The sequence below is a fragment of the Prionailurus bengalensis genome, chromosome A1 (genome assembly GCF_016509475.1).
Source record: "Prionailurus bengalensis isolate Pbe53 chromosome A1, Fcat_Pben_1.1_paternal_pri, whole genome shotgun sequence".
In the NCBI taxonomy this organism is placed as follows: domain Eukaryota; kingdom Metazoa; phylum Chordata; class Mammalia; order Carnivora; family Felidae; genus Prionailurus; species Prionailurus bengalensis.
Genome location: NC_057343.1, coordinates 50,206,103 through 50,230,810, shown reverse-complemented (window position 1 = coordinate 50,230,810; position 24,708 = coordinate 50,206,103). Strand labels below are relative to the sequence as shown.

General features: G+C 36.0%; 1 protein-coding gene and 1 long non-coding RNA gene across 4 annotated transcripts in view; one reads left to right on the top strand and one right to left on the bottom strand.

Moving 5' to 3' along the window:
- Positions 1-4,811: 4,811 nt before the first annotated feature.
- On the top strand, positions 4,812-18,500 carry LOC122483537. Its single transcript, XR_006297410.1, has 3 exons — positions 4,812-6,171; positions 12,652-12,736; positions 18,422-18,500. It is a non-coding gene; the product is annotated as an uncharacterized LOC122483537 (long non-coding RNA).
- UCHL3 (ubiquitin C-terminal hydrolase L3) overlaps positions 12,820-24,708 on the bottom strand; it is a 102,696-nt gene continuing 90,807 nt past the window's right edge. For 2 of the 3 annotated variants that reach the window (XM_043580548.1, XM_043580540.1), the window contains 4 exons: positions 23,758-23,949; positions 19,363-19,438; positions 13,597-13,655; positions 12,820-13,031 (listed from right to left, as the gene is read on the bottom strand). In XM_043580548.1, the coding sequence (XP_043436483.1) occupies positions 12,948-13,031; positions 13,597-13,655; positions 19,363-19,438; positions 23,758-23,949 (411 nt within the window). In that variant the 3' untranslated portion in view covers positions 12,820-12,947. The remainder of the gene's footprint in view (positions 13,032-13,596; positions 13,656-19,362; positions 19,439-23,757; positions 23,950-24,708) is intronic. The other variant, XM_043580557.1, reaches the window with a different exon arrangement.

Below are 24,708 nucleotides of genomic sequence, written 5' to 3'. Positions count from 1 at the left end.
AGATTTGGTCAAAAGGTGCAAACTCCCCAGGTATAAGATGAATAAATTCTAGGATGTTAAGGCACAGTATGGGGACTATAGTTAACAATACTGTATTATACACTTGAAAGTTACTAACAGTAAATCTTAAGTGTTATTAACACAATAAAAAGAAAAAAATGTTAATTTTGTGAGGTGATGGAAGTGTTAACCTTATTGTAATCATTTCACAACTATGTGTCTATCAAATCATCATGTTGTACACGCTAAACTTACGTAATGTTGTATGGCAGTTATATCTCAAAACTGGAAAAAATAAAGTTCATGTAAACAAAAAGTACACACATATATAATGATAAAGTCCCAATTATCCCACCTTTACCCACAAAAATATATCCTACAGTGTTAGTAATTAGAAGATTATGATGTCAGTACTTACAGAATGACATTCAGACAAGTAGGTTCGATTCTGTACTTGGAATTGGAAACTAAAGAAAAAAAAGAAGAAAAACAGATAATAGTTAAGAAATAAAGACAAGTCAGGGGTGCCTGAGTGGTTCAGTGGGCTAAGCGTCCGACTTCGGCTCAGATCATGATCAAACGGCTCGTGGGTTCGAGCCCCGCATCCGGCTCTGTGTTGACAGCTCAGAGCCTGGAGCCTGCTTCAGATTCTGTGTCTCACTCTCTCTCTGCTCCTCCCCCACTCGCGCTCTGTCTCCATCTCAAAAATAAATGAACATTTTTTAGAAATTAAAAAAAAAAAAGAAAGAAATGAAGATAAGGCGGGGGTGGGTGGGGGGAAGGTGGGGGGAGGGGGTGGAGATAGAGATGTGCCAGGAGGCAGAAGGGGAAAATCAAGGTAAACCCATATTTGATCATTCCCCCTAAAATGTAGACAAACTTGAGGAGGCTTTCAGTACAGCCTTAGGATGAGATGAGGGCTCTGCCCAATGGATGAAGGCAAGGGTCCTACACTAGTCTTCTGAATCTGCTGGATGGTTAACTGAGAAGAGACAGATGAGAAGTCCTTGGTCCTTATCAACGTTCCCCCTGTGTTCACAGACCTCTCATCAAGAGGTCGATGGAGATGGTAACTTTGGTCCATGCGACCAAGCCCATAACATGAAGAACAGTTGATTATTTTCTTCCTACTGTAAAGATCTTAAGGGCTTGAAGTTTGGGCGGGGGGGGGGGGGGGGGAGAGTTGTTGGGGGTTTTTTGTTTTTTTGTTTTAACATGTAGAACAGTTTCCTATCATTGAACTCAAATTATTTAACATAAAATCTAGGACTTCTTGTTGTTGTTAAGGTCCTGCATCCTCATTCTAGCCAGAATTGCAAAACCACACTATAATTCTCTGAGTGATAGCAGCGAGATCAAAAGAACTTACCCTAGAATTAGCTTTAAAATAAACTATTGGGGCTTCTGGGAAAGGAGAGAATGTGTGTTTACTACACTTCTCTTCTGGAAGCCCAGTAAGATGAGTAAAATAAACTGTATTTTCCTTAAAAGGATATCTTTAATAACTATCATCAGATAAAAATTGTGAAGTCCAGATTTCCTTATAACATATTTATTTTTTTCTTTGTGTTTTTATGTTTTGGTAGAAAAGATTTTCCTGGCCTCTCATTAAGTTTACTAAAAAAAGAGGGGTGCCTGGGTAGCTCTGTTGGTTGAGCATCAGACTTTGGCTCAGGTCATGATCTCGCAGTCTGTGAGTTCGAGCCCACATAGACCTCTGTGCTGAAAGCTCAGAGCCTGGAGCCTGACTCTGATTCTGTGTCTCCCTCTCTCTGACCATCCCCTGCTCACGCTCTGTCTCTCAAAAATAAACATTGAAAAAATTAACTAAAAAAGAGCAACAGCCATACTACCTGTTCAAATTGTTCTGCTAAAAAGCCAGGGGGGAAAAATTAAGCATGGTGTTTACTATATTATTAATACTTTAGAATCGTAATAACCATTGTTTACATTTTGATATTGAACCCACAGAAGAAACAGCTCATCTGTTATAGGAAACTTAATTTTATATAATTATAGGAAATAATTTTTTAATAACCCTTTCATTCTCCCTATTGTATGAGAACTGGCTGGGTATTGATAATATATTAGCTGCAAAAACGAAAGGATTTGGGGAGCTGAGTGGCTTAAGCGTCTGACTCTGGACTTTGGCTCAGGTCATGATCTGCCAGTTTGTGAGTTGGAGCCCTGTGTTGGGCTCTGTGCTGACAGCAAGGAGCCTGCTTGGGATTCTTTGTCTCCTTCTCTCTCTGCCCCTGCCCCCCTTGTGCGCGGTCTCTCTCTCTCTCTCTCAAAAATAAATAAACTTAAAAAAAAAAAAAAAAGGAAAGGAAAGGATTCAAAAACCACAAAATAAACTGGCTTGGGAAACGAGACCCAAGTTGGGCTCCTAGGCTTACCACTAGTACTTAGGCCTCAGTCGTAAGACGACAGATTTCTAACAAAGCTCATTCTTACTTTCATGCGATGTAAAGAAACTACAAACAGCAATGAAAAGAAGCCTTTGTTCTTCAGAGTTCCAGTATGGCCATGAAATCTGTCTGTGCTGACACAGGTCTGATGCTCCCTCAAGGATTAGAAATAGTCACAGAAGAAGCCAGTCTTGCACTCAGCTCCATCAGAAGCTTCCATAGAGTGGGGCACCTGAGTGGCTCAGTTTGTTAAGCATCCGACTCTTGCTTTCAGCTCAGGTCATGATCTCGCTGTTTGTGAGTATGAGCCCCACATTGGGCTCTGCACTGACAGCTGTGGGGCCTGCTTGGGATTCTCTGTCTCTGTCTCTCTCTCAAATAAATAAATAAATAAATAAACATTAAAAAAAGAAGAAGAAGCAGGAGGAGCAGCAGCTTCCATACGAAATGAGGTAAAGGAGTTCCCTTGAAGGTGGACCTCAGTTTAGAATGCTCCTGAGATTCAGCAATGAAAGCAGGTGGCCTCTGAGATAAATCACCCAAGTCCCCTGGAGGAATGCTCCATCCATGAGTCTGTGATAAATTTCTCTGGTTGCTGTGGACAGAAATAGACCAGTCAGGCCAAACTATTTCAATCCTATATAACTCAATTAAAAAATAAAAACAAAAACATGACATTGGGGCTTTCTCAGGACAGAGAAAGAAGACAATTATCTACTCCATTTCTGCTTACTGAGACAATAAATTAGACTTTGATATGGATCAAGGCTACACACACATGTATACACACACATGCACACTCCTCCACAGATTACACACACATATATCTTCTTCTGCTGGTTCTTTGAATAATGAGACGTAGTGATTAGGGCCATATGGCTTTGTTACTTTAGGAAGTATTATAATGGACTGTATTTTATTCTTGCAGAGATAGGCCTCCAGGCACGATCTAGATAAATAGAAGAATATGGGGAGAAAGGCCTAAAACTTTGCTGTGTATAATATAGAGGGCTGTTTGTTGTAGACAGGAAAAATTCTTTGCAAGATATATTGGCAATGTAAAATTAACCTTTTGTTTTAATCTGTACAACAAAATAAATTTACAGTACTATTTCATGCCAGAAAAATTATTTGCCAAAGAGGTGCTTTGTTCATTAAGCCCTCGTGGCCAGGGAAAAATTTATTGTATACTAAACCAAAAGAGCAGGATTTGTTTTTGACCTATTTTTAATTGACATATCCAGCTAAAACCATGAAGAGAAGATAAACTCTTCTCCCACATAACTAGATTTTTCAGAATCAGACATTAGTAGTGTCTATGTTTATTGTCCTATCAGTTGAATAGATCAGGTTAGGACCGTGACCATAAATCAACATGTCACCTGCCTTAAGTATCCATTTCTAGTTTGGTTCCTTTGAAAGGAGTCTTTGGGCTTATAATTCTTAAAACTCTTAAAAGCATGGCTAGAGTGGGAGCATCAATTATGAAGGTAGTAGTTACAGACAATTACCAGATTTAGAAAAAGGAGAAAAACTTTTCAAAGCTAAGTCCAGAAGGATCTTAATAACACTGGGCCCACAAATCTAAACTAAAACTGGCTTTGAGTAGCTTGGTTGACATTTCTGCATGCCCTTAACACCTTGTATGGGATGGCACCTTACAAACTACAACATGCTTTATGCTACCTTAATATCCTCCACCACCCAGACATACTCTGCCAGTGCAAGAGATCAATAATGATTGTATAAAATTTTTAGGAGGGGGCTAAATATTTGCAGTATTCTTGCTACTGACAATGAAAGTTCAGATTGAATATGCCTGGGGATAGTCTGCAAAATGGACAACTTTACCTCAATTGTAGTATTTACTTCCTAACCTCCTTCTGACTTCCTTTTTTCCATCTGCATGTTGCATGTGTTCTGGAAGAAAGCCAAATGGAGACATACCTTCGAGCTTTCAAAGCAACAATATAGAAGGAGTCAAAGAACTATTACCTTCCATGATGCTGACTCTCTCCATGGGTTATAGCCAACCCACATGTAGCCGGACGTAGGCATTGACCAGTTGCCTCCAAATTTCCAGTGCTCAGAGGTCTGTCCTCAGCATAAGAAGTCCAACTGTAAAAAGTGGAAATATTGAATATCCGAATTTTCTTAACAGCTGTTGTAATAAAAATTAAAATAGGTTTTGTCACAACCATATATATATTGAACTTATCTGACCTTGTTTTGTCATTCTAGCACCATGTTGGAATTCATCAAAATTCAAATAGCTTATAAACGAAGCATGAACAGTAATACTAACTTGAAATGTTGAATTAATTACTCAGGGTGATTTAGATTCTGTAAACATAGCTGTCAAAAAGAAAAACAGCATTCTTGGCCCTCCAGAGTAAAAGATTCAGATAAAAATGTTTTCCTAATGAGCAGTATGCTCTGGTATAGTATTATTACAGGAAAGACCAAAATTCCAATCGTCCTTGCTAAATTGCATGTTTGCTAACTTCAGCTATTTTGAGATTTTTTTAAAGTTAAACGGTTTCTGAGTTACAGAAGAAGTATGCACAGTTCCCTTGTGCCTGGAAATGAAATGTTATCTATTCATTCCATCTTATTTAAATTCTTTAGAAAATTAGGTGAGTCTGATGATTCATGAAACAAACTTTAAAATTATGTTCAGTATAGCTTGTTGCACTCTTGGGGGTGATTATGATAATAATAGCTATCATTTTTGAGCGCCGGCTTTTATGTACTAGATTTATAATTCTCACAAAAGACCCACATCAGTCATTTATCTAATGTGTTCATTTGCCCAAGACCACACAGAGACAGAAGAACCAAGAATCAAACCATGTCTAACACAAAAGTCTAAGTTGTGTTCCTGAATCAATAACATTTAGATAATTTTTTTTTGTAGAACCACTGTATTTTATGCCATAACCTCAGTATCATGCCATTAATCAAGCATTGTGAGAATATTGAGATTCTAACCTACCAAGGCCAGAAATTTTCTAGTGAAGCAATTCTCACAAGATATCCATTTAGTGAGAAAGAGTACCAACTGGACATTAGGGGGGAAATTCCGTTTTAAAAAAGTTCCATCAGCCAGGATCTCCAAATTGAATAGAAGAGGTGTTTAATCCTACAGAGGTGGTTTACCTCTTCAACTGAGTTCTAGAATCTCCCTACTCAAAGTGGGTCCTCAGACCATCAGATTGGGTATAATCTGTATAATCTCAGGCCCTACACCTAATGGCTGAATTGGAATCTGCATTTTGACAAGATCTGGCACCTTGTATGTTCACTAAAGTTTGAAATGCTCTGCTAGATGATGCATTTTCTTATCTCCCACCTCCTTAGATCCCGCAATCATCCCCTTTCTTACCTGTGTTTTCAATTTCTCTCTGCTGTTTTTTGTCTTGTTTACCCTCACACAGAAATACTCCTTTAAAAGTCCTCTGCTGTCTCCGTGCATCCTGTGTCATTTCTCTTTTCTCAACCAAGTGCCTTGAAGGAGCTGTCTGTACTCCCGAATCTACATCTTGCCTCTTGTTCACGTCTCAACCCGCTGCAGCATAATCACCCACCGAACATCATCTGGCCCTCTACTCTATGCCAAACACTGTACCAGACTCTGAGGATAAACTGGTTGTGCAAGAGACACAGTTCTTGTCCTCAAATGACTGTCTCTGAAATTGCTTTGACATCGATAACCAACTGACTCTCTAAATTGCCAATTCCACTTTTCCTTCATTATCAGGTAAGAGGATTCAACTGTCTTCCATAAGTCAGAGGTTGAAGAGATTTTGGAAAAATGTAAAATACTGCTACTCTTCTCCCTACCTTTTTAAGGAAAATAGTTATTTTTTAAGTTTATTTATTTTGAGAGAGAGTGTGGGAGAAGGGCAGAGAGAGAGAGAGAGAGAGAATCCCAAGCAGGCTGCACTCCACCAGTGTGAAGCCCGATGTGGGGCTCAAACCCATGAACCCTGACATCATGACCTGAGCTGAAGTCGAATATTTAACCGAGAGAGCCACCCAGGTACCCCCAAAATAGTTATTTTCATAAAATTTTTTTATGTTAACATTATGGGGTTATTTTTAATTTTAAAATGAATTAATAAATATTGTGAAAGTGTTTTAATGTCTAATATTTGTAGGTCAACAGATGTCATCGCTATAAAATCTCTCTCTGGGCTCCTCAATAATTTTTACGAATGTAATGGGGCTCCCGAGACTGAAAAGTTTGAGAACAACTAGATCCCATTTGAAAACCAGCTTAGTTGCTCAGGGGCGCCTGGGTGGTGCAGTCGGTTAAGTGTCCGACTTCAGCCAGGTCACGATCTCGTGGTCCGTGAGTTCGAGCCCCGCGTCGGGCTCTGGGCTGATGGCTCAGAGCCTGGAGCCTGTTTCTGATTCTGTGTCTCCCTCTCTCTCTGCCCCTCCCCCGTTCATGCTGTCTCTCTCTGTCCCAAAAATAAATAAACGTTGAAAAAAAAAATTAAAAAAAAAAAAAAAGAAAACCAGCTTAGTTGCTCAACAAATCACTGAACTCTGTAGCTATCAACTATACAAGTAATATCAGAGGGATATGAGTAAATTGGCCTAAGCATGTCTACCCTATGTTTTATTAATTTAGCTAAAGATGAAACTTTCTCTAGGCATTTCATGCACAGTCAGGAAACCAACTGAACTAGTTGGAAATAGTTGGCTACTAGCCCTGAAAAACTAAGTCTTCCCTGGAATATTTTTAGCAACTGAGATACATGCTCCTGTCTCCTGAAAATGGACAACAAGGTAAAAACTAAAACAGTTTTTAAATATTCCTTCTGTCTTTATGTTGCCCACAAGCAATATTTTCTAAAGTTCTTAAAAATAAAATCAGTAAGTACAATTATGCTGTTATCTTGAATCCTTCATACGTACTAGATTATCAAGCCATACCGGACTGTGGCTATAAGAGCAATTATATTTACAACATTAAAATGAAGAAATATTTCAGGACTTGTATTTTGTTTCTAAAATAAATCAATTTTTTTAGAAGAATGCATCTTTTAAATTATACCCAGACCATGAAATATCACACTTTGGTCGTGAACAGTGAACAATGTCACATCCCCATTAACTGTGCATGCTATTATCAAATGCGTGTAGTTCTTTAGCGGTGATGAAGGGCAGGAGGAACTTCTGGTTCCAAAGACTTTGTATTCCAGGCAGAATAAAGAAAAAATAACTTCTTACTACTGTTTAGCCCTAAAGGAAAATAGAAATGTAAACTTTTGTCATGCCGTCATCTTCTACTACAGGTAGTTAAACTCTCTGTAGGCAATGCAACTTTTTCACAGACAGGTTTTAGGACACTTTTAAATATAGTCTAATTTGCAACTTTTGCATGTGTTTCAAGTCTTTCATGTTTAGGATACAAATACGGCCTCAAGCAGTTTGTTTCCATCTTGTCCTCCCAGAACATGTGCAGGACATGCTCTAAAAGGATACCCTATTGAACATAACTTATTTAAATCCCCAATAGAAAGTAAAAGTTTTCTTTCAGTTGGTTTTTATGTGGCAATTACTGTTAACTTTAAGTCAAAAGTAAAAATATGCTCATTCCGACTGTAAAAGTACATATACGTGTAGATTAATAGTGCCGCCTATAAGAGCATGGGGCCTTGCTTTCTATTCTTACCACTGCCCTTATTGTATCCTGGCGAGAATATTAGAGAGATGGTGAGGACAGTGTCAGCCTTAGAAACATCTTTGTTAAGTAGACCCAGTTATTCCACTTTTGTTAATACCTCCCAATTATGGTGCCTAGAGTATACAAAATTACATGCACAAAGATATCCTAAGTGGTATTAGTTGTAATGGCCCTAATTATAAACCACTTAAAAGTTTAAGGGAGGGGTCAGCAAACTTTTTCTGTAAATGGCCAGAAAGGAAATATTTTAGGCTTTGCAAGCCATATAGTCTCTCTTAAAACTTCTCAAATGTGGTGTCTGTAGTACAAAAATAACCATAGACAATATGTAAGTAAATGGGCCTGGCAGTGTTCCAATAAAACTTTATTTACAAATGCAGAGCCAAGTTTGCCAACCCCCGGTATAGGGAAATAGTCAATAAACAGATATAGCCATGGTATCCAATGAATGGTACATTATGTACTCATTGAAAATTAGTAATGAATAGAATGGAAAACATAAGGAAGTCTATAAATAATAAAGCAGGATATGAAAGTGTATGAGTGGGTAGGATCATGGATGTAATAACACGCCAAGCATACAATAAAAGGGTGACATATTACTAACTGTAGTTATAATGGGGTGGCAGAGCAAATAAATGGATGACTTTGTAAAATAAATAAGTAAATAAGTAATAAATACCAACTATGTTTACATGTTGATAAAGGACACATTTTGAATGACACATTTTGACACTAAAATATGTCATTCACATTCTTTGGGATTTATTCTTGACCACATGGATTTTGATTCTAAATAATTCAGTTTATATTCATAGCTGTCTCATAGAGTAGGAAGGCTTTGTTATCTTTTTCCAAGCCATTTAAATAATTGATTTTGCAAAATAGCTTTTAGTATAGGTTATGTCCACTTAATGCCCTAAACCACGGATTCCCATCACTCCAACAGTTACACAATAAGGTAATGCTCACAATATATGGCCTTTATTGTCTACATAACTTCCCATGTATTACCTAGGTGTGGACTATGGAAATGTCATACTGGGGACTCTCACCTATCAAGTAGGTGGAAGGAACAGACAGGTTCAGAACCACTATCCTAAACAAAGAAATCAAGAGAAAGATTTAGAATAACTTTTATTCAAAAGCAAAACAAGTAAAAATATACAGGAAACTAGGCATGGGGATTTGTCTGATCAGCTAGTGCCACTAGCACTTAGACAAATGTTCTTCATGACACTGGATCTTCTACATCACAATAGTTTCTGCAGGCCATATTTTGAAATCAAAAGAAATGACGAAACTTACTTTCGGCTACCTGAAAACTCAATATATTCCACACTTGGATTTTAGTATTAATTTTGTTGACAGCACAAGGAACCTCGTTTTAAGATCTTACCAGAGAATTTTTTTTTAATTTTTTTCTAACGTTTATTTATTTTTGAGAGAGACACAGTGTGAGTGGGGGAGGAGCAGAGAGGGAGACAAAGAATCCAAAGCAGGGTCCAGGCTCTGAGCCATCAGCACAGAGCCCAATGCGGGGCTCAAACCTATGAACCCTGAGATCATGACCTGAGCCAAAGTCCGATGCTTAACCAACTGAGCCACCCAGGCGCCCCATTACCAGAGAATGTTAATAAAGACATTAACTATTAAACTTTATATGTGCACTTTAAATTAGCTCTAAACCTTCTACAATGATTATATAGTTTTCAGAGTGGTTTTACTTTAATTTCAGCCAAGGATTTAAATAATCCACAGAGAATTTAGACCCGTTATTTGCCTATTCAAAGTATGAATGTGTGAACATGTGTGCATGTGTTTACACATATATGTGCATGAACAAACATATCTGTATATTTGTTAGTTCTCAAATAATGCATATATATAAAATATATATATAGGTACAAATATATATAGACATATATGTAAGCTTTCTCTAAAAGAAATGAATTTCTATAAATAGAAAAAAATTTTAAGTGATGAAAATATTAATTTTAGCAGTTTTCTTTTACAAGCTCCAGTACAGGAATAAGTTTATAGATGCTACTTTGAAAGATATTATAGTACACAGACAATAGCTGAAAATTTATATTGTTTTCAAAATGAAACAAGCAAGTTATAGGTTATACATAACCCAATACCAAGCTTACCTAATAAGAACTGTATACAAATCTAAGATGGAATGAACTAAATTTAAATTAGGCGTAAACAATTTTTATACAGTATTAAAGACAGTTTTCACTTAAGACATATTAAAATGGATTCACCACAGAATACAGAAAATCCCTATTTTAGTCACAAATGAACATGGAGAATATTAGAGGTTAAATATGGATATCATAAACCATTTCAGTACTTGAAAGCAAACCATTACACCCACTGAAAGGTGATGTTTCGTCAATTCCCGAAAGTCCAAGCAAAAACATTTAAGGTGTTAGTTCTATTCAGTTCCACTTGTATATCAGTCATTAACAACAATTTCCAGAAGTGACCCATGACTCGACCACCCTTAGTGTGTCTCTCTGGAAGTTTCTACACAAAATTAACCATCAATTTCTTCTCCAAGTGATAAATTTTAAGAAAGTGACCCAAGTATTGTAGTTAATACAGTAGGACTGAAATTCTAGGCATAAACCTAAGAAAAGAGAAAAGAGTTTCACAAGGGACCAGCATCCTAATGTGTGTGCAAAAGAATGCCAGCCCTAAAATGTTGCTCCATAAAATGTCTATAAAATGACATCCATAATACAGATTATTTTTTAAAAAGCTCTGAGTTCTGCAGTTGCCCCCACCCATATAACTGTAATTAAAAAAAAAAAAACTTTAAGCCAATATTTTCAAGATACTTGACTTCAAACCCTTCTTGCATATTAAGTGTCTGAAAAATTAGTACTCCTCACAGCCATCTTTGAGAAATGATGTAAAATTTTAGTAATAAATTCTATGTTAGGAGAAATTCAGCGAAAACTATTGAAGAATACTTAAAATTCTAAGATAATATACAAGATAGACGTGAGTACAAAATGCAACTGATGTAAAAAAAAAGAGACACTTGGTTGGTTGTTATTGGCAGGACAGAGGCACCATCTGCTAACACTCTCAGTTGTTTCAGATTATTTCTTCAGCCCTATTGCCATCACTTCATTGAGGCCCTCTTCACCACAAAAAGAATTTAAGATTTTTCCAAAGTGACTCTCCTCATCATAGTCTATCTTTTCTAATCCAGCGTTTCCCAAACTTAATATGCAACTGAATTACCCAGAGATCTTGTGGAAATGTAAGTTCTGATTTGGTAGGTCTAGACTGGGGTCTGAAATTCTTTTTTAACAAGCTCTCAGGTAATACTGATACAACCACACTTTGGATAACATAGATCTAACCCATTCTGTAAACCATTGCCCCATTACTCTTCCTAAAATACTGATCTCCTGTCACTGCCTCAGGAATCTAGGTGAACTCTGTGGATCGTGTGTACACATTGGCAATCAGTTATTGGTCCAGAACTTCATTCAAGACCAATGTGGTCTTTCTCCTAACTGCTATGCTCATTCCAACCCACCTCTGCATCTTTTTCCCCTGAGGTAAAATGTATATGCAGTGAAGTACAGATTTGATCATTGCATACACCTGTGTAACCAATGCCCTCCCCCCAAAGATATGGGACATTGCCATCACACCAACCCTGTGTTTTGACCCAGGTTTATAAATACCCTTCCACCTTTCCTCCGCCTTTCACCTATCCTTGAGGACTCAGCTGAAGCCCTTCCTTCTTCAAAACACACATCAAATTCACACACATACCTCTATCTAAATTACTACTTCTTTTTAAGACCGAGCCACCACCGTCACCGAACTAATTGCAGCGATCTCCTCACAAACCTCTCTATCTCCATTCTTAGCCCCCCCAATATATTATTCACAGAGGACTCAGAGTGATCTTCAAAAATTATAAATCAAATCTGGTCATTCTCCTGCTTAAAATCTTCCAAGGCTTACCGTCACATTTGCAATAAATCCAAACGCCTTTTTCTGTTGTCCTGTATCACTAAGCCCCTCCTTCTCTAACCTCAGCTCTTGCTAATTTCCCCATTACTTTCTATGCTCTGGTTATTGGCCATATGGACCTTCTTTCTGGCCCTACAACACAGTGAAATTTTCCTACTTCAGGGACTCTGCATTAATTATTCACCTTTCTCTGACTGGCTATTTTTCTGCTGTTCCGATCTCAACTTCAAAGTTACTTCCTCATGGGAGCCTTCCCTGACTACAAAATCTAAAGTACCCACTCAGTCATTTTCTCAAACAAATTCGACTTTGTGTGCATAGTACCTATCGTTGGTATATTTCTTATTGATGTGTTTGTTACTTGTCTCTTCTCACAAGAGCATAAGCCCCATGACTGTGGAACCTGTGGATGGTGTTCACTGCTGTAACTTCTGCACCTAGAACAGTGTCCAGCTCATTCTAAGTAGGTGCGCAACAAATGCTCGTTAAAAAAATGTAAAAATTTATGATACAACATACATTCATACTACGCAGATGGAAATTGTGCCTGTGTCCCCGTACAAAATCTCCCGCGAAATTAAAAAGAGAATAAGAAAGCTATTGCCGGTCCGCAAACAAGGTAAGTCTTTCACAAGAAAGAAAGGTAAGAAAAGAACTGCAGCTGTAATGTGGGGCAAAAATAAAACGCAGATTAAGTCAAAGTTTAATTCACATAAAGTTTAATCAGTCAAGTTAATGAAAATATCAAAATTTCTCAGTTAGTGTATGGCAGCAGAAACTTAATTTTTGTTGCAAATAATACAGTATTTGGTGTTTCCATTACTGACAAGCTATGCTGCAGATAGAGCAATTGCATTGAACCTCAATTCATCAGGGTCACGTTCCATAAACTTCTTGCAAACTTCTATGGCATCCTATAGGGACAAAAATGGGTAATTTTTCAGTTTATAAACATGCATTTTATTACTAAATGATAAATAAGTGTTTCATATTTTCCTAATTCGTACTAATTTTATATTGCAGCCCTCTTTTTTCCCAATGCAAAATAACTTTAAGCATACCAGAAGAGTGAATGGTTGGTGGCCTAATTTGCTTAGTACAAAACTATAAGATACATATTTTGTTGAATATCAGCCACACAATTTGTTCATAAATTTAAAAATCTCTAAATGAGGATCAAGACACAAATGATGGTATCTTTGATTCAGTGAAATACGGGATAGGATGTGCACCTCTTTCAATACTGTTCTTGTCTTTTTCAAATTTGATACTTGTTCACACAAAGAGGTCTGAAAACCTCTTCATTTGCTGTAGATTTTTAACACGAATTCAGAGTTTTCTTTTTGGATTTTCTCAAAAAAGAAAGACATGGAAGCACCCAAATACAGAGAAAATGTTATACAAATGATCTTTAGAGGTATTTTAAGGATAACAAGAACATTAATAACACTTAACGTGGCCAACAAGTTTTGTTGTTACCTCTAATAAAGTTTCATCACTAGTTTCCCCATGGTTAATTGGAAATGGTTTCCGTCCATCTGTGGAAAATGAAGAAACAGTTAAACGTTTAGCTGCTTATACAGGACAATGTACTTCCAGCTTGCATCTTCCTCCTCCCACAGGGAGGCAAAGTTAAAAGATAATGGAAATGATATATCCTATAAAAACGATTTCAAATGTGCTATCAATATTTTTCTACATTAAATGTTATTAGAACCTTGCTTCCATGTTTGAAAGTCTAAATTAGCTTCATAAACAGAAGATTTAGAAACATACACAGTTTTAATTTCCCTAAGAAAAGCAAAACTAGTAAGCCAGTTTTTAAAAAGTTAAAATCCTAGTTTCTACTCTCATAAATATGAAAAATGTATTGCTTCATTTTAAAAGCTGAATCAGAAGGCTCCTAAGTGAGACTGACATGCTTACACCAATGAAAGGGAGCCACCACAAGATTTCTTTATTACCACCAATAATTGTGTACCACCAAGGCAGGAGTACAGAGCAGCAATCTAAACAACTGAGGGTCATTTCACGGATCACCAAAATTAATTAAACACAAATATAAACATCTTGAACAAACTACTCCTTCATGAATGCTATGAAAAAAGGAAAAAGTCCAGTATTATATAAACTCATCCTAACCAAAAGTTAATTGATACTCTATCCAAATCTAAATCTCAGATGTCTTATAAGTGGCACTTCAAGTTCAATTCATAAAACACAATCCCTTTTATAATTCCTGGCTTCCAAATGTAATAAAAATGTTTGAATCCACATGCATATACAATGATAAGAGTTGGACCGATAGAAACCACTTTGGAAGAAAAATATGAGGGAAGATTAACCAAACAAACTGAAAGGCAAAATGAGACAAATACTAAGTCTGGAGAAATAAAAAGTTTTTTAAAAAGTACATTAATTATGGCTCAGCTTAGAATAATATTTCTGTGGTTACAATAATACAAACAACTACAACAGAACTAGAAGAAGAGAAAGGAAATAATCTATTTTGTGATTGGGAGGGTGGGTAAGGAACAAGGGTGACACAGGAGAAGTAAATTCTTTTCCTCATGAGGAGTGAAGAAATAATACTTTGGCCACTTCCACCTCCAGCCAGGATGGAGTAACTGGTACCAGACGAGGCCTCCCACCAGAAACAACTTAAAAAACTCGACAAAATAGCTGAAACAGTTGTTCTTAGACATTAGAAAATAGGTAGCCTGTATGAAAGCCCAAGAGTAATAGTAGCTTCCTGCCAAGTCCGTAATGGGAAACCCAAGTAGAGCACAATCTCCTTAATGAGGAGACTGAGCAGAACAAGAGCAGAGTTCAGCAATTTGCACAACATCAGAGAGAAAGTAGCTCCCCACTTTGCAGAGCTGTTGCTCTTTGTCCGGGCCAGGATCAGCGTGCCAGGTGGGGCAGGGAGCAGTGTGTCTGGGTCTGAGTTTTAGGCTTGGGGTGGCCAAGAGCTCATTTATGTACAAGACGATTGGGTAAATCAAGAAATACACAAAGAGTAATGGAGAAGAACACTAGAATAAACTGTATGGTATTAGATTAGATTTAGAAGTATTAATGTAAATGAATGCTTTTAACTATATAAACAGATATAATTGTGGGTACATCTATACTCATATGTACATATACATATGTGAGTGTATTTTTATAATACACACAAATATAGCTTTGTCTGCTGAGAGGGCCTGGTAGCAATGAGCACACTTACCGCCCAGATGTTGGTTCTAAATACTATTTTCTGCTAAAAAGAACCAGGGCTCTATGAAAAAGCAACTGAAGAGAGGGCTGGGGCACAGAAAATAAAAGATGAGCCTAGAACATCTTATTCTACGTGATAGGTAGAAAGTGCTTGAAGAATGACAGAAACATATCAAAAGGACAAAAGAGCCAGCTTGAAAGGGTTCCCTTCAAGGCCAAGTCTGGGAAAATCTGAGGATGAAAATAAATTATGGTAATGGACTGTAACCTCCTGAGTAAAATATGAACCCAGGAGTCCATTCTGACATTGAATGAATGAAGGAAAAAAAAAGGAACGTTTCTAATGCTGGAGGAATTTTTTTTTCAAATCACCATTTGGCAACCATCATAGTGATAATTCAGTTAAGAATCATCAATGGATGCTAAATCTGATAAAGGCTTAAAGAGAAACTGTACATTTACATAGGCTTGAAGTATCTCCTGAATATTTATTCATCACTTCCTAACTAATAAGTATAACATATTAACATATTAATGTTTAACATACTTGTTAACTTTATAGTGGAGAAACCAGGCATATACCATCTAAACAAAATGATAAAGGTTATCATCACCAATAATGGGACAAATCAACATCATGAGCCTCCTGAAATGATGCTCCACAGCACCACTTCTACGGTATATGTGCTAAAAATGTACAAATTATGAGGAAATTATCAGACAACCCAAATTGGAAAATAATATCAAAGTAACTGCCCTATATGCTTAAAAATTAATGTGAAAGACATGAGAGTTAAGAATAGATTGAGGAGCCATTCCAGATTAAAGGAGACAAATATGACAACTAAATACAACACACAACCCTGGACTGACTGGACTCTGGACCTACAGAGGATATTGTAAACATCAGAAAAATTTTACTAGGATCCGTGAATTCAATGATAATATGGATCAGTGTTAATTCCTGATTTTGATAGTTACACTGTAGTTATGTAAGGGAGCATCCATCTGTTTTGAAGAAATACATAAATATTACAGAATAATGGGGCACCATGTCTGCACCTTATTTTCAAATAGTTCAGACATACTAACTGAATCTGGGAAATCTAAGAGTTTATGGGAACTCATATAATTTCTATACATTTTTATAGAAAATTAATATGATTTCAAAATTAAAATGTTTTAAATGATCAACTAGTATTCTTGTTACTCTAGGTAGACAATAATTTTCTGGTTAACAGTTTTCAAATCTGCTGGTTCAATCAGTTCTAAATCCACTTTCAAACTTCATTGTTCTAATGTATCCATAAAGACTAATTACATCTATTTAAAAATATGTACTTCTTCCTCACCCTACATATGCAGGAATGACATGAAGCCCTATGGAAAAGGAAGATGTGATAAGAAAAATATGAATAATTCCATTCCTTTCATCAGCTAAACTTACAATTTAGTAGAGAATGATAGTATTCAAGATGACCACTATCCTTTGTTGAATAATTACCATGTAGAAATTAACTTGCACTATGTCTACACTCTGATAGTCTTATTTTTATTTAATTTTTAATTTTTTTTAGTGTTTATTTATTTTTTGAGAGACAGACAGAGTGTGAACAGGGAACAGGCAGAGAGAGACAGAGAAACAGAATCTGAAGCAGGCTCCAGGCTCTGAGCTGTCAGCATAAAGCCTAACAGGGGGCTCAAGCTCCTGAACTGTGAGGTCATGACCTGAGCCAAAGTCGGACACTTAACCGACTGAGCCACCCACCCAGGAGTCCCTGATAGCCTAATTTTTAAAAATAAGATTACTTCAAAATGATTTTTTTTCCTTAAAAACCACATGCTGTTCTCTTAATCACTGTTTTCTATTCACTGACTCCATAGTCTTCTCCCTCAACATTCCTTTTACATTTATTAGGAATTCTCAACAGGGTTTTGCTGCCAGTTTCCCTTGCAGTGAATCAGCAACTGCCCATTTTCATTTGTTTTGTACTTATCCTTCTTCTCTATGACATCTAAAAGATTACTGCTATTCTTTAGAACTCTGAAATTCTTTAAACACATTTAAAGAAAGTAATCCCCAGAGGGCTCTAATTCTCTATTAGCCATGATCATTCTTCTTGCTAAAGAACACCTAACCAAACAAGACCTCAGTAGTTGTGCCTTTCTTTTCTGATGTTCTTCCTTTTCTGGTGTTCAAACCGATTTTAAAATCCTTTTGTGCTGATCTTGGCATGCTACAAAAGAAAACCATTCTTCATATGTAGCTTACCCTTTGATACACATCTTTCCTTCTGTCTTTTTTGGCCTTTGAGCTCAGAGAGCTAGCTAACCAAATAGAGTTTTTTAGTCAACTCCTTCCTATTGAGATGATCAGAGATTTCTTTTCACTAAATATTTCTTAGATGTTATTTTTCGTTCTAATGATAATTCTCTCATTAGGAAAGTCATCATCACTTTCATGGTTTTGGTTATGGCTCATAGTTATTATTTCTCTGGCCTTTCCTAAGTCTACTTTCTTGAAGTCAACAAAATGTGTCTGGTAAGTCATAGCACTCTCTTTACTTCCATTTCCACTAGCTATTCTTCATGATTTAAGCTTCAGAGTAGAAACTCAGCTTCCAGCAACCAGACATGTGATCCCCAATCACTGCTACATCTTATCTCTATGCAGACTTGGTAGACTGAGTTAGCAAAGCTTGTCTTCCACGCAGCCATGCGGGTCTGTCACATACTCCCGTGACAATGACTTCCCTTCAGCTTGATTCTAACTCAAAACACTCTACTATTGTAAACAACCCTCAGGGGTACAGGTATCTATACAATTGTGTTCTTTCCTTTCCTCACCCCTTTAATAGAGCCATTCTTTTTAATCAAGTATAGTATTCTGTTACTATTTTCCAAACATAAAATCTACCTAAATTTTATGGACCACATTTACAGTCACAGGAGTTCTTTCAGAACTCTTCCACCTTTAAATAAGTTGCAAGTTAATATGTAGATGGCAAATGAGAAGAAAGATAACTAAAAATTATGGTGTCTAGAAATTGAAAAGACTTCTCTTTTGTATTTGGTCTTTTTTTAGCCCAAGAAGGTCTCATGGCGGAGACAAGAAGGACTCACAATAAGTACTATATACCAACTATTAAAGAATCGTTAAGGGGCGCCTGGGTGGCGCAGTCGGTTAAGCGTCCGACTTCAGCCAGGTCACGATCTCGCGGTCCGTGGGTTCGAGCCCCGCGTCAGGCTCTGGGCTGATGGCTCGGAGCCTGGAGCCTGTTTCCGATTCTGTGTCTCCCTCTCTCTCTGCCCCTCCCCCGTTCATGCTCTGTCTCTCTCTGTCCCAAAAATAAATAAACGTTGGGAAAAAAAAAAATTAAAAAAAAAAAAAAAGAATCGTTAAGAGGTGTGTTATGTTTGAATGGATCAATTAACACTATGAGGATCTCCTCCACCACTCCCTGAAGTAGTCCACCTACAGGTAATTTCTAGAAAATAAGTGCAGCTATAGGCCAGAATGCCAAATAATTAATCACAGTTACTTTGACATACGTCTTAAGGAATGGCTGCCAGAAAACACAAACTCCTGTAAAGTTAAAAAATCAGAGGCAACACAAAGAGATAGTACAAAAGCCTGAAACTAGTAATACCCATTACTGAATACAAAAATTAGTCATTATGAATATTACATGGTGTTTTAAAAGTTGTTTCAGGATCAAGATAGTTCATCCAGATGATGATAACTAACTTAGTAATTTAGTTAAGAATGCTGAAGTGATTTACAGGAGTTTCCTATGATTTTTACTTCTGTGTTTTGCTTGAGATGCAAAGGTGGTATGCACACTTTCTTGAATTTTAAGTTGCTTAAACGTCAAAAAAATTATTTTTTTCTAGTAAAAAATCTTAAATGGAAAACTGTCATTATGCCAACTCAAGTAAATACAGTAAATGTCAACAATCCTGTTAATCATAAATACTTTCCCATTTATCATTTCCTTCCCCAGAATAAATTTAAATAGATCTTACCTAATTCATAGAGATGCCCATCTACATGAACTAATGCAATAAAATGAAGATCTACTTTTTCATCTATACTTGGTGCCTGAAATAGGAGGGAAAAATATATATTATACATGTTAGTAGTCAATCAAGTACATTGTAAACACATACAAATATGAAATGGCATGAGAGAACATTTATCCAACATAATTCAAGGCTTATTAATCTTTGATATGGTGGACAAAGAATGAACATGACCACATTTATGACAATGTGGAAACACTGAAAAACATCCACCAGGAAAACATCGACTAAAGCACATCTTTCTTAAATCTCAACAGATCTAAAAACCTTTAGTATTGTCCAACCCTGGAAGGCCCAGTACCTAGTACAAGCTGGGTGTCTAGTGGATGCACGATGCATACCTGCTGAATGACATGCGTGCGTGAACTGATTTGTCTAATTTTTGAAATTTGAAATAAGAATGTTTTAAAAAAAATTAATAATAGCATAAAGTTAAAAGAAACTTTTCAAGCTAAATTTTAAGACATCGAGAAAGTGAATTCTTTCCTTCATGATTTCAATTTGATAATCTCAGTTTTTGAACAATGTAATATAAATAGTCTTAGAATAAAATAACTCTCATTATTCATCACAGATCAAAAGGTTTAAAAATGAATAAATTCAGGAAAATAGCCCAAAAGAGTAAAGGGGGAAAAAAGATAAAAGCAAATTAAAATACAATTAACTATAACCTATGATTTTTCTCCGGCTTTCTTAGTAAACTATTTGAAATTAAAATTACGTCTACTTGTTTCTTATTTTGTTTGTGTGTGTGTGTGTGTGTGTGTGTGTGTGTGTGTGTTTTAGTTCACTGAATTCAATTTTCATTAAGCAATAGCTGCTACATTTCTTAGAAATTTAAATAAATTACCCAAGGTCAATACATGATTAACTGGCACTGTCTATGATACCGAGTAAGCTGTACAGTTTAACACTACTATGTGTTAGCTATATATCAAATCTAAATAGTCTGAAAGAAAATGCAATCACTGTTAAATGCAAGTACAAATTTTAGAGGCAAACGTTTTAAAGAGGCATAAATCAAATTACATCTCATATTAACATCCTGTAAGTAGCACAACACTATCTGAACTGCAAAATTTTTTTTCACCTTCAGGTAATTTTATAATTTTAAATAGTTTTAATAAGAAGTTTTCAGATGCAAAAATTGAAATTTACAGAATAAACATTATTTTGGATTTACTGAATGCTTCTAAAACATTTACAGATAGTGTGACTCATCTAAATTCACATTATTCTTCAGAGATTATTTCCCCCCAATTATGAATGGGAGAACCTCAATGTAACATTAATATGGCAAACTAGTTCTTCTTAATTTCAATTTAGAATGAAGAATTCCACTGTTGGTAGTAATCAGAATTATCTACTTTTACTATTGCTCCAATAGTAGATTCCTCTCAACCCCCGTCTTGCAGTGGCCTCTATGAGAATGGATTAGGAGGGAGTCCATTCCATCTTGGACCGTTTGTTGGAGTTATCCTTCATCTGAGGCTAATATATGTCTCCCACTATTTTCCATTATGTTAGAAAAAGTCTAGCCCCTCTTGAACATGGTATTTCTTCGGATATTTAAAGACAGTGATATTGAGTTCCCTTATTTTCCTGGTCAGAGAATCAAAAAATATTAGTGATCACTCAATCCAATATCCTCGTTTTACTAATGACCAAAAGAAAATTCCAATTTTTCAAGGCTACACCTAAGCAATTCTACAAACTATACATTCAGTTCTATAACAACAAATACTAGAAATGATTTTTTATCCAACTAGAAAGTGGTCTTTACTCATTTTAAGACAATTCTCCCAACAGGATATCAAGTATTTTAAATGTTTAGAACTATCGTATTTTCAAAAAGTATAAATTATTTTAACCCCATCTCTTAAGAATAATACATCTTATAGCTTCTATTTTTCATAATCTGTCAGTACGTACAACCATTCTAGAGGTAAAGTAGTACAACTGGAGTTCTAGACCTGAATATGTACCCAATCCCTGTGCGCACTGGGTTTCTTATCTGTTTTAAAGTTGAAGTGAAATGCATGAAAGTACTTTGTAAATTGTTAAGTGCTATAAAAGCATTATGTAATGTTAAAAATATTAATACTCCATTATCACAAATAAAAGAAATCACTCAAGCTAGTGACTCATAATTGTGAGTCATTATACCTTTTATCCAAAAGTGTGTACTAAAAATATAAAACTCCAAAGAGGGTATGAGAAGCCTTCAAATTGTTATAAAAGGTAAGTAAAGCTCAAAATTTCTAAGCCTTCCACAAAACCTCAGTACCTACTAGGAGCCTTTCCCTTTGGTCAACTTCATTAGTCTGAAATTTGCAATTATCCCAAATGCTTAAAAACTATTCCACTAAAAACAAGAACAATTAAAGAAAAGGCAAAGTCTTCAATTTCAAAAAATGACCAAGAAGGCAGAAACCAGAAACTATAGATTGGATCATATTTTGCCTATTTTTTATATATTATTTTTTACAAAGTTCCCTAATTTATAATATAACACTTATTATTATCTCAAACAATTAAAAAGTCACATAATAAATCAATTAGAAATTAAATATTAAATATAAATTTCAAATTGTAGAAAATATAGTTTAAATTTAATTTGTAATTATCTGATACTTAATATATACCAGGCACTGGTATATGTTTATGTACTTAAAAGTACTGACCAATGAATCATCATATAAACTCTATGAGGCAGGTAATACACTCATTTGTTCTCAAGAAAACTGTTATACAGCTAGGAAGTGATGGAATCTGGTTTCAAACTCAGGCAGGGTAGTTCCAGAATCCACGCTATGCTATGAAAATATTTATGAAGCGATAAAGCAACAGAATTAATATGGAAAGCAAAGATCAAACTTATATAAAATCATATAAAACTGGAAACACCAACTTTATGATATGTTCATTTATATTCAGAATATTTTAAAAGTACAAAGGAATATTTAGAATCAATTGTGCCCAAGTTAGAATTTACAAAATTAGGGTTTTACTCTGGTCCTATAATTCACCTTATATCTCCTACTATGCCAAACAATGTGTGGCACAGTAGGGAAGCAAAAAATATTAAACAGGTAAATGAATAAAAATGGCAAATGCATGTTGTGATCCAATGAGGAAAATGAAATAAGAGAAACACCAGTTTGTTGCTTGATACTCAGCACAAATGAAAGGCTATTTTATGACCATACTGATATTTGGGGGATGTACATATTTTAGGAAAACTGTCAAAACTCTGCTTCACAGTTTGAGCATAGCTCTAAAAGAGTACATAAAGGGGAAGAAAGAATGTTTGACATCAACTTTCAATTTATTGAAGCATTAAATGTATGAGGAATGAGACTTCCTCTAGCTTCAAAAGTCATGATGATTTCCAGAAGCATGAAGTTTTTCATAAATGGATGGCATACACAAAATCTTTCAGAGGTAGCATTTCTAGGTAGGCTCTGCCAAATGAAACTCATTGCTATATAAGTCTAAAACAGCAGAAAGATAGAGCTGGAGTTGCCTAACCCTGCAGTTGATGTCAATTATGAGAATTATTAGAATTCCACCATCAACCTCAACATTTAAGATAATTAGCAAGATTAAAAGAAAGAATGTACTTTTTAATAGTTTGCTAATATTATCAACCTAAGAAGGAGAAATCATAAAACTTGTGGGAAGCCTACATCAATTCACAAGGAGAAAATCTTCACCTCCTACTTGGAAAAGATCTTTAGAAACTGAATAGGCAGGGAAGATTGGATCAAGATTAAACCAAGTACCTGAGACACCTCAGGGAATAAAATAGCTTAGATGAAACACCCTACACCATGGAAGGATTAGGTTAAGGATAGAGTAAGTAAAGTGACCCCAGAGCATGACAAGAGACTATAGTCATGTTCAGAAACATGAAAAAAAAAAAAAAAAAAAAAAACCAAAACAAAGAGATGGCAAAGAACTCAGAAGGTACATAGCATTTGTTGACCTAAGTCAACTAAATGAAATCATAAAGATGAAGGGTAAGAGAATACATATTCACTTTAACAACTGACAGGAACTTAAACATTACCATGAACGTCAATCAGTACTCATCAAAAGGCAGGCATCCTTATGTTGGCGGGATATGGAGTGGGAAGATGAATGTTCACCGAGGCACTGGTGAAAGTCAAGCTAGACTGCAAAGCATAGAGGTATGCTTGCAATCTTATTGGGGGAGAAAAAGCTAATGGTTGAGTGAACCAAGAGAAAAGCACTTTGAAGACTGAAGAAGTGTAGGGAAAAAAAATGGACTACCCTTGTCACTGGAAGAAGAGATGGAAGATTGACTACACTTACAACAGAATGGAGACCCATAGATGGTAGGCGTAAGAAGGGTCGCCAGCGACGAAGACGGAGAGATGGACTGGTAGCCTTTGCAGGGCCTACATGGTTACGTTTGACCCAGGGCAGGGATGCATGGTGACACAATGATGAGGCCTTCGTTCTGCAGTGGCTAGAATGAGGCTGTGATGAGGATGGCGAGGAGGACTACATAATTAAAAAAGAGAACATTATACTTAGACCACGTTACTGGGCGATCATTTATTTTTCAAAGCAACGTATGGTCATATTTGTATTTATATGGTCTAGTACTTTTAACCAACAATAATCCAGAAAGAATTATATATGAATATTGGTTAAAACTAGATAAAGTGGAAATATATAACCAAGTATCAGGTTATATGCCATAGCTTCTGTAAGTACCCATCTAAAATGTTTACCTATCCTCATTTGCATAACACAGACTCATGGAATTCTTTAAAAGCCACTAAAATGGAATTATTACATCAAATGGTTTAAAAAACAGGCAAATACACACACATACACGGAGAACACACAATATGTTACACATACAAAACAAAAAATAATGTGTAGAAGAAAACTGAATGGTGACAGAGGCACTGGTGAAAAGAATTCCTTAGCGAGAATAAGCTCTAAGGGGGGAAAAACCCCCTTCAGAATATAAAGAGGAGTGAAATTTAACCCCTCTGAAGCTGATGGCTTGCATAAACTACCCTCTTACTTAGGCTGACAAATAGAAACTATCACAGCCTACTAGCCATCTTTTAGTAATCAACAGTGTTAGTTAAAATATGTACCACTTATTTTGTCCTGGGCACTCCTTTAAGCACTTTACATATATGAATTCATTAATCTCCCAGTAACCCATGAGATAGGTACTATATTCCCATTTTACAAATGAGGAATCAGAGCACATAGAGGTTAATGAATACAACCAATATAACC